We start from the raw sequence: 11072 nt of genomic DNA, 5'->3' as shown, positions 1-11072 counted from the left end.
TCTAGTACTGCACATTTAAACACTGGAGCTTATTAACACTCAAAAGACAAATTTAAAGCCTCCAGTGCAGTAATCCTGCATCGCTAAGCCATCTGCCAGAATTTTAAGATCAAACATTTGAGCTCAATTGCACAATACTGAAGTCTATAAAGAATGTGTTTTACAGAACCTTAGAGCAATAATCTTCTGCCCAGATGCAGAGATTCATACAACAGCTGGCAGGAGGTTTGGAAGGATGGGGGGGGGGGGGGGAGAGACACAACACAGACCTCTCAAGCGTTTTCTTTGGTTTTCAGTTCCAGTTGCTTTTAGGAACATTTTCTCTTTTCAATGGCTTCCGCTCTGATAGCAAGGTTCCTTGTACAGACGGTCAGGACCACAAGGAGGACCCCCAGAAGGCAAGCGACTAGTGGCCAGAGGAAACAGTGGAGGAGGATCTTTTCATCATGAGTCCGCCTCAACAGCATATCGTCCGGCCTGCAGGAGAGAGAAGAGAGACGTCAGCACATGGAGGGAAATGGTCCTGGAGCATGCAGGAAGAAGTCCAACTTTGAGCCGGCAAAAGTTAAAGGCGTGCAGTCAATGAAAGCACGGGCATAATTCTCTAAGGGACAGAGAGCTAGCTCCGAATCTTTCTCATTCAACACAAGACATAGATGCCGACTTTTCAAAGTGATTGGGGGTCGCTAAACTTAACACAATGACCCCTTCCTGGACACAATGAGGGGCATTTTCGAGAGGACCTCTGAAGTTGGACGTTTGGGGCAAGACGTCCACAAACCCAGCAGAATAAAAAGTCCATTTTCAAAACTGCCAGACGTTTAAGCTGTTATTTTTGAAAATGACCTAGGTTTAAGTTTTGGTCCTTAGGACGTCTATCTTTTTTGGCCATTTTCAAAAATAAAAACGTCCACATTAAAATTCACAAAAGCAAGTCTTGCAGATGTGCCCAACTACCTTGTCTGATCATGGCAGAGGAATCCCCATCAGCTGAGCCAGTTTTGGGAATTCCTGTTAGCTCAGCTGATGGGGATTCCCTCTGCCAGGATCAGCTGAGCTGAAGAGCCCTACACCCCTCCCCCTGACATCCCCAGATCCCCCTTGACATCCCTGGACCCCCCCCCCCCACACACACACACACACATCCCACAACATTTCTGGACCCTCCTTCCACATCCCTGGACACCCTTCCCCCCCAATATCTTCCAAAGATAAATTGGCAGGAGGGAAGCACACACCCTCCTGCCTACAGGGTTGTGTGCTGAGAATGACAGGCCTTCCTCCTCCCAATGCATCTTGGTATGCAGGGGGAGGGGCCTAAGGCCCTGCTTGGCACTTGAACGTCCATGCTATTAGGATATCCAAGTGCCAACTTGGACGTTTTAAAGTTTTGCTTATGTTTGCTCGAAATTGGGGATGCTCTGCACCCTTAGAGGTGGCTCCTGTGGCACAAGATATTAACTCAGAAAATTCTGCAGAACCGACAACGGAGGGAGCAAAATAAAATAAAATGTGGACTGTAAGATTTAGAGAATATTAAACATGTCATTAGCATCTCAACCAGAAAACATCTCCATTACATTCTACAAAAATCATCTAGAGGCAAGAATTTGATTATTTCATTTTCTGACTCACTGCCCATGTATCCAATTGTGAGGTCAAATTAATGTATTTTTACTGTAGAATATTTTTTTCCCTGACGTTACGCAGTTGTTTCATGAGCCATTGCAGGAATACTCCGGTGAAACTTTAACTGAATCAGCAATATGAACATTTGTCTGTCTTGTGTGTGTGTGCATGGGTTGTTGTTTTTTTTTTAATCTTTTATTACAATGGTAAATCAGAGCTTGCCAACAGCAGACCAGCAACTGAACACTCAAGCCAAGGAGGAGACAAACAAAACCTTCAAAATGAGTTATGGGCTTCTTTTCTAGAACCGAAGGAGCAGCCTAGTGGTTAAAGCAACAGGCTGAGATCCAGGGAGGACGGCTTCATTTCGCACTGTGGCCCCTACTGAATATGGGGCAAGTCACTTAACCCCTTCATTGCTTCAGGTACAAACTTAAATTGCAAGTTCTCTAAGACTAGGGGGGAAATACCTCCTGTACCCAAAAGTAATTTGTTTATTGATTCTCGATATACCGTTTTAGCTAGCCAATAGGACAAAGCGGCTCACGGCATCAAAATACAACGTTTTCTGCTTTTTCTGTGTGTACTAAATTCTTCCTAGCCACCCCCAATGACAAAATCAAAGAAGCTACAATTCAACTGAAAGGAATGACCTTCCCCCTCGAACCAACCTTAAAAATCCTGGGAGTCACACTGGACAAAAATCTTTCCCTAGAAAATCACACCGACCTCATCGTCAGGAAAAGCTTCTCTGTACTTTGGAAACTTCGCACTATAAAAAAATACTTCAATGACACTTCCTTCCGCCTTCTTGTACAATCCTCCATCCTCAGCATCCTAGATTATTGCAACATCATATACCTTAACGCCACGAAGAAAACAACCAGGAGACTAAAAATAATCCAAAATATCGCCGTGCGCCTCATCTTTGGCCTAAAGAAATGGGAACACGTCACCCCATTCTACCACCAACTTCACTGGCTGCCATTCGAGTCTAGAGTCCTTTTCAAATTCGCATGCTTCTGCTACAAGGCTGTAAATGGTTCCTCACCAAGTTACATCAACCCCCGCTAGCCCAGTGCGTACGCTAAAACCGTTAGCACACCTTCGTAAAAGGAAACCTTAGTCTATGAACGTGCCTATTTTATTGATTTTGCATTTTGGTTATTTTTTGTTGTTATAGACATCTTTGGACCCCTGAAGCAGGTGAAGCAAGACCCTTGTCGCGTCTGTTTATGAATAAATGCAAACAAAATTACTTTGCTCTTGAATACATTCTATTCTATATTTGACTTTCCACTGTTTTTTGTCTCAGTCTTATGATACTGTATTTTAAATATGTTGTGCATTACATAGAGCAATATACCTTCAACAAATAATAGGTAACTAATTTTGCATAAGCTATTTAGTGTGATAAACAGGAGCACGCTACAGGGGTTCAAAGAAGCTTTGCATAGATACTTGGAAGACAAAGGGATTGAGGGGTACAGATAAGAGTAGAGGTAGATTATAGGGATGGGATTAGAGGTAAGTTATAAAATTAATCAGGGATCACTGTTCAGGCACTAGGCCTGATGGGCCACCGCGGGAGCGGACCACTGAGCAAGATGGACCTCTGGTCTGACTCAGCGGGGGCAACTTCTTATGTTCTTATGTTCAACCTCTATCGCACCAACAAGAAATCCCGTCGTATTCAGTTGTTCGCCTTCCCTTCGCTCAAACTTTGTCACCTCAAAAGATTCCTGGACAAAACTTTTGCCTTCCAAGCAGCTAAGCTGAACCCATGGCTAGCACAAATGATACTCGAGGCCCCCACTTACCTCGGCTTTAGAAAATTACTTAAAACCTACCTATTCAGCAAACAAGACCCGAAGTGTCCCCCCCCCCCCCCCGACAATAACTCCCCCCCCCTCCGCCTCCCTCATGAGGCCTTCTCCTTTTTCCCTACTCTCCACATCCTCTGTCTAGTTCGATTAAAGCTGAAATTCTGATAAATAATTGTAAATCTGCCTGTCTATGCAGATCCTAAGCTAATTCGATGTAAACCGCCTTGAACTCGCTGGGTATGGCGGTATATAAGAATAAACTATTATTATTATTACTTTAGTGAGAACTTACCTTGAGCTCTATGTGGAAAAGCACGTTTGAATAAGCTTGAACTGAAAGCAGACCATGCAGTCTTTCAAATGGCCTCATCCCGGACAAGGCTCGGGGCAGTGATGTGGCGAGAGGCGCCCAGGGCGGTGGCACGCCTCCCTTTCCCCAATCTCCCCTGCCATGCACGCGAGCAACAGGAACTACAACATGCCCCTCGCGACCCTGTCTGCTCTCTCTCCGCCATCGCCTCCTCTGCGCGGCACCCGGGAAGTGATGTCAGCGGGAGACACGGCGCGGTCGCGAGGAGCACGTTGAAGTTGTCGCTCACGGTGGTGAGCACAGAGGTACGGGGGAAGGGAAGGGGGAGGAGTGTGAAGAGGCAGGGGTGGGGGCGGAGAGAAGCCGGTGCCCCCCACCGACATGGCACCCCCCCCCCCCCACTGGGTTTGGGAAGAGAGGGAACCCTGTGGCACACAACACACAACGGTAGAGGATGAGTTACCTTTGATGTTGATCAATGTAGCAGATAAACGACCGAGAACCAATTTCTTCCCTCCAGTATTTCAAATCGTGCAGCACGTTTTCAGAGTTCTTGTGGTCATCTCTTTCACAAGGGGGAATATATGAACACGGTTGTTTATTTGCACCCAGGATGAGACACGGTATATTTTCTAGGAGCATGCAAGCAAAAACAAAAATATATATATATATAAAATTAAGTTTGTTTGCAGGTTTTTCATTTTCTTTTTAAAAGTTTTTGTTTCAGTGCAGGTTTTTTTTTAATGCTGCAAGTCACAAAAGGAAAGAAAAATATGTTCATGGATAAACACCCGACTTACCTAACCACACGATCGGCTAACCCTTTCCATTGCAACCAGAATTCCCCACCCCCACCCCCCAATCATCATGTGACTCACACTTAGATCTCTCCAATCACCTCACTACAGACGAGGCAGACAATCCTCATCCCCACTCCCCCAATCCAACTTTTACTGGAGTCCCCGATACTGTAGTGGGTGAAGGAACGATCTTCAGTTGATGTTGCTCATTGCAGTGTCAGCCTGAAAATGGTGGTCTTGATGTCCAACAGTGAGCCTCAGTGGTAAAACCATGGGATGAAGTTGCCCTTTTAAGGGCACTGCCCCAGAAACAACTTTTTAATGCATCTGAAAAACGATGTCTACATTGCTGGACAAAAAGGGAGAGAAAAAGATTTGATATGTTCGAATGAAGAGTTCTTGCTTCTCGTTAGCTGGTCCACAGTTGTGGAATGCATTATCAGGAACATTATGTCTTTGTAGAAAGCTTCTGCAATTTACCTGTTTGTTCAAGCTTTATTAAAAAGTAAATATATATAAATAACAGTGGTTGAGTTAGGTTTTTATAGGTAAATGGTTTATTAAATTGAAGAATGATGGTACTTAGGAACAGTTTGAATGCAGTCATATTGTGGCTATGTAGACTATTGTAACTCTGTATTTTCCTTTATTGATGTATGTCTTTTTATTTTGTAATCTTATTGTCATGGAAATTTGTAAGCTGCCTTGGATAAAGGCGGATTCAAAATGTTGTTTTTTTTAAATTATTATTATTATTTATTTAATTTTATAAATATACATTCATACAGTATGTATATAGGAAAGAGAGATTAAACACATTAATTAAAAAGAAAAGGGAAAGAAGAGAATTAAACAACTTCCATTACAGTATCAATCGTCTCTCAAAAAGTCCACATTATTGGAAAAGCAATTCACATTAGTAGGGTCCTATATTATACAGAAATTTATAATACAAAAATGCAGTGTTACTTCTTCAAATAAATGAAAACTAGACCTTATTCCACTGTAGGAGCACTGGACAGCGTTACCCCTTTAACCTCAAGAAAAAATCGTAGTTGGGGGGGGATCAAAAAAAATATATGAATGTTGATCCAACAAGATCCAACAATTCACAATGTTTTAAATAAATAAATAGGTATGCACACGTGAGTCCTGGACTCTAAAAATGAAAGTGGGCGCTCTGAACCTGATCACATTTGAAATGAAGGGCAATAAAGCAAATAAGTTGGAAGGATTTAGTGAGCAAGAGAAAGATCAGAGGATTTGAACAGGAAATTGATGATATTGGACATATCTGCAGGATGGAAGACAATTGGTTGATAAAAATAGCGATGTCTGGAAGTGCCAAAGGAGTGAAGAAAAGGGAGACTGGGGGAAAAAAATGGCTGGGGCCGGATTAGACATCCAAAGTGCAGTACGTGACTCACGACAGGAAAAGATGGTTCTGATGGTCCAAAGGGTGCAAAGACAATTATGATAAAGGTAAGCATGTATTTTTATCCAGTCTGGGAGGGATCATTTCACCCCAAGGTAATCTAGTTGCAAAAGTATTATCCCACACTACTCCTTAGTCCCCATTGCCCCAGGAACATTAGTTAGGGTGGGAGCCCACTGGGACAGTTAGGGAATAATTTGTAATCCATATAGAATTGTAGGATATGCGGCATATAAATGATTTTTAAAAGTATTAGCTACCTGTAGAAATCTCTCTGAAAACCGTCTTTGTACTGTTGAGTGTGATAAAACAACAGACCTATGAGGAGCCCTAGGACACAAAACAAGGAACTGGGACAGAGAAAGGAGAGCCCCTGCAGTCATGGCCATCAGAAGTGGTAGGCAAAACGGGAGGCCGCCTGGAAGCATCAGTGTCTCATGCCACACTACTGCTCCAGCAAGCTCTGCTTCCGCTTCCAAAAACATTGCAGAGGACAAATTGATTACAGCATCAGAAAAGGGAAATGATCCCCTCCAGAGGCCAACTTCCTCCTCTCCAGGGTACCCTCCAGCCTTGAGATATATTCCTAGGGTTAAACTAGAAATTAAGCATGTGCATTTTACTCCTAAATGCTTCAGCTTCTCCATTCACTTTTAGCCCTAGAATTAGGCGACATTCTATGAAACCAGCTGACAGAAAGGACTAGAGCATGGATCTACAAGGGAAGATGTGAAAATGAAGACAAAGGTTTAAGCTGCTTAGAAACACAACTCTTTAAATCGAGGGACACTCCCTCCTTAGATGATCCATGAGTGCTGGCTGACACCCCAAAATAACCCACCTCCCCCTAATACAAAATCTTAAGAAATGATTCTACTAGCCTGTTCCAATCCACAGAAACCACAGATTGCAAACTGAATCTACCATCCTCAAGATCTGAGCACTTCGATTTGCGTAAGGACTGCACTGTGTGCTCTGAAATAAAGCCTAGAGAACAACACAGGGACAAATTGTTCCCCGTCCCCACAGGAACTCAATTTTCCCATCCTGTTCCTATGAGTTTTGTCCCTGTCCCATTCCTGTAAGCTCTGCCTCAACCACACAAGCTTCGAGCATTATGGTTTTAAAGCGTTTGAGGCTCCTGCACATGAGGACGGAGCTTAGGCATTGGTGGAATGAGGCATTATGACATCACAATCTGAGCTCTAGAATGTTGCTACTTAGGATTTTCAAGTGTTTGAGGCTTGTGAGGATGAGGACGGAGCTTAGGCATTGGTGGAATGAGGCATTATGACATCACAATCTGACCTCTAGAATGTTGCTACTTAGGATTTTCAAGTGTTTGAGGCTTGTGAGGATGAGGACGGAGCTTAGGCATTGGTGGAATGAGGCATTATGACATCACAATCTGACCTCTAGAATGTTGCTACTTAGGATTTTCAAGTGTTTGAGGCTTGTGAGGATGAGGACGGAGCTTAGGCATTGGTGGAATGAGGCATTATGACATCACAATCTGACCTCTAGAATGTTGCTACTTAGGATTTTCAAGTGTTTGAGGCTTGTGAGGATGAGGACGGAGCTTAGGCATTGGTGGAATGAGGCATTATGACATCACAATCTGACCTCTAGAATGTTGCTACTTAGGATTTTCAAGTGTTTGAGGCTTGTGAGGATGAGGACGGAGCTTAGGCATTGGTGGAATGAGGCATTATGACATCACAATCTGACCTCTAGAATGTTGCTACTTAGGATTTTCAAGTGTTTGAGGCTTGTGAGGATGAGGACGGAGCTTAGGAATTGGTGGAATGAGGCATTATGACATCACAATCTGAGCTCTAGAATGTTGCTACTTAGGATTTTAAAGTGTTTGAGGCTTGTGAGGATGAGGACGGAGCTTAGGCATTGGTGGAATGAGGCATTATGACATCACAATCTGACCTCTAGAATGTTGCTACTTAGGATTTTCAAGTGTTTGAGGCTTGTGAGGATGAGGACGGAGCTTAGGCATTGGTGGAATGAGGCATTATGACATCACAATCTGACCTCTAGAATGTTGCTACTTAGGATTTTAAAGCATTTGAGGCTTGTGCAGATGAGGACGGAGCTGGCAGGAATGGGGCAGCGACAGGAAAATAACTCGCGGGGACAGGACAGGAAAATTAATTCCCATGGGAACAGGGAAAAATTTGTCCCCGTGTCATTCTCTAATAAAGTCATATGTCTGGGTGTGGGGGAAATTCTACATTTAAGGTGCTCCTAAAAATGGGAGGCAACAGTTTATTGTGTATGAACACTTGGGTGCCCAAATGTCCTTCTGGAATACTAGCGTGGCAAAGTGTGGCAAGGCTGGGATTTCAGCGCTGTTTTCTGCAACGCTCCAGCTCCAGCCCTCCTGGATTCTCTTGAATCCATCTTGCATGCAACTTATCTGGAAGATCGATGCTTTGTACTTCAGAGAACTGGAAGGTTTTGCAGTGTACAAATGTTTATGTTGGCAACTTAAAGAGTCCTTTAATGGACTTGAAAAGTCTGTGTCAGTAACCAGGTCTCCGACCCCTCTCAATGTTGGTTAACTTGGACCCCCCTTTGTCTGTATAAGTAACTCTCTCTGTTAACTCCTGTTCTGAGCTTTCTGGCAGGACGGGATATAAAGCTAAATAGATATTTATTTTAATAATTTCTATACCGTTTTATGCCAAAACGGTTTACAAAACTGTTACATATATAAAATGTTAAAACAAATTAAGACAAATAGAAACAGAAGGATTCAATTCTTTCAGCAAATCATCAAACAAGTGTAATCAATATTCAAAAAAATGCATTAACCAATAATTGTGTTTTAAGTAACTTTCTGAATTTGCCCAACAAGGGAATTAGACAGTTTAACTCCTGCACATGAGAAGGTCCTTGCCTCAGTTTCCACGTGTTTGGGGTTGACGCTTGTCTTCAGCGGTGCCGAATTTTCCAATCGCAATGTTCTTGTTGGTTGATAACCAGACATCTTATTGTTAAAGAATTCAGGGATCTTGCCCTACAGAAATTGGTGACAAATCATGACGGCTAGATTGGATTCGAAATGCAACGGTTTCAGAGGCAGCTGCCAGATTTCCCCAGAGGGTATTTAGCTGTCTCCAGGGCATGTAGGGAAGAGGAAAAGTTCCTTGCTACTAAGTTTCAAGTTTATTTAAATTTGATAAATCGCTTATTACATACTAAGCGAGTAACATTGAAAATATATGGTATACAACATTAAAAGGGGGGTAAACAACAGACTGACAATACAGACGAACTAGAATACATTTGGGGAAGGACAAAGGAGGGCAAAAGTTACAAAATACTGTTTACCTAATGAAAAGAGAGAGAGTGTCTAGTAAGGGGAAAAACATTGGGATTGGGATAAAAATGGGTAAAAAGAGTTATTTTAGAGATTAAAAGAAGCTTTAAAAAGAAAAGTTTTTAAATTGATTTTAAATAAATTAAGATCTTTAACTTCTCTGATGTATAAGGGAAGAGTATTCCAGGTAAGGGGGGCCATAACTGAAAAAATGTCATGACGTCTGGTTCCTATAATTTTCAAGGAAGGAACCATAAGCAGCCCTTGTGTAGCGAGAAAGACCAAGAATGGAAAAGTGGGAACAAGGGAGGTTTCTAAAAAGGCATCTGTGCTGCTATTTTTTGAGCCATTAAGGGTAGACACTTTCCCTTTTGGCTCCCAAGAAAAGGGGTGTTAGTTCCCGGTACCTTAATGAACAGGGGTCTACTACTACTATTTACTATTTCTATAGCACTGAAAGGTGTACGCAGCACTGTACATTTTAACATACAATAGACAGTCCCTGCTCAGAAGAGCTTACAATCTAATAGAACATTTCAAGGTTGGGGAGTTTATAGTGGGTCTAGGTATCGGACAGCAGCGAGGGAAAGTTAAGAGTTGAAAGCAGTTTAAAAAAAAAGTGGGATTTGAACACTGCCCCCTCCTTACCTTAGGGTTGCACAGGAGCTGCGGCTCGTCCGGGTCCAGCAGGGCGCTGGAGTTGGCTAACATAGACCTGCAGGCAGGGGTAGAGCGAGGTTCCCCAGCAGGTGGCGCCACAGCTGAAGGTGCAGCAAGCGCACCATGCTGGTGGCCGCCTGGCCCCGCAGGTCCTGCCGGGCGGGACGGAGCCAGCAGAAGCCCAGGACGACAAGTGACGCGAGCCCAGAGCCCATCAAGAAGCAGCCCAGGCGCAGGTTTCTGTGCTCCGCTTCTGAATAGCCGCTGGGCAGCCGCAGCTTCACCATCGCCCCATCCCCACCGCGGCCACTTTCACTTTTATAGCTTGGGGCTAGAGCCGCCCAACTCTTGCCCTGCCAATGAGGAGAGCCGCTGAAGTGGAGCACCGTTTGCCGGGGATTAACTCCAACACAATCTTTGATCGGGAAAAGAACAATCATTCCTAGGAAATGATCAATATCAATACTAAAGGACGTATTCAAATACAAATCTTCCCCTATTTAGAAGAAGAGAACTAATACATATATGCACACACCATTAATAACTTATTAATCAACCTTACTTTTTCATAAATATTATAAATATATTGAATCTACCACCCTCTAACTTATAACAAACACATATTTCAACAGACAACCCAGGCAAATGTCCTTGTTGCCTTGAAAACCTGGATAATCAGTTCCACATTGTCCAGTGTTTTATTTGCCAAACTGGTGCTTCATGGATTAAACTCCTGCTTTCATGATAAGATCTTGTCCTCTCTTCAATAACAACTGACAAAATGTTCAAGCCAGCCCAACACAATCTTACGTCTCGCCACACAGATGTCCTCAGGAGCTGAAGCCACTTCAGGTTTTCACTGTATTTTTTTCTCTCTATAATCACATTTGTTAATCACAGCAACCGCAGGGCTCAAAAACCATGTCTCCCCTCTAGTTCGGTTTATTCCTTCCAGAGGGGAGACGGGCTCAAAAACCATGTCTCCCCTCTAGTTCGGTTTATTCCTTCCAGAGGGGAGACGGGCTCAAAAACCATGTCTCCCCTCTAGTTCGGTTTATTCCTTCCAGAGGGGAGATGG

The 11072-nt window shown here is 43.3% G+C and overlaps 1 protein-coding gene across 1 annotated transcript; it reads right to left on the bottom strand.

Annotated features, from left to right (window-relative positions):
* Positions 1-308: 308 nt before the first annotated feature.
* KCNMB4 (potassium calcium-activated channel subfamily M regulatory beta subunit 4) lies at positions 309-10281 on the bottom strand. Its single transcript, XM_033951149.1, is given in 5 exon segments — positions 309-477; positions 4229-4357; positions 9984-10040; positions 10042-10107; positions 10109-10281. Coding segments are annotated over 5 exon segments (594 nt in total).
* Positions 10282-11072: the final 791 nt, after the last annotated feature.

This window comes from Geotrypetes seraphini, chromosome 7 (assembly GCF_902459505.1).
Source record: "Geotrypetes seraphini chromosome 7, aGeoSer1.1, whole genome shotgun sequence".
Classification (NCBI taxonomy): domain Eukaryota; kingdom Metazoa; phylum Chordata; class Amphibia; order Gymnophiona; family Dermophiidae; genus Geotrypetes; species Geotrypetes seraphini.
Note: the sequence above shows the minus strand (reverse complement) of the source record. Positions and strands in the feature narration are given on the sequence as shown.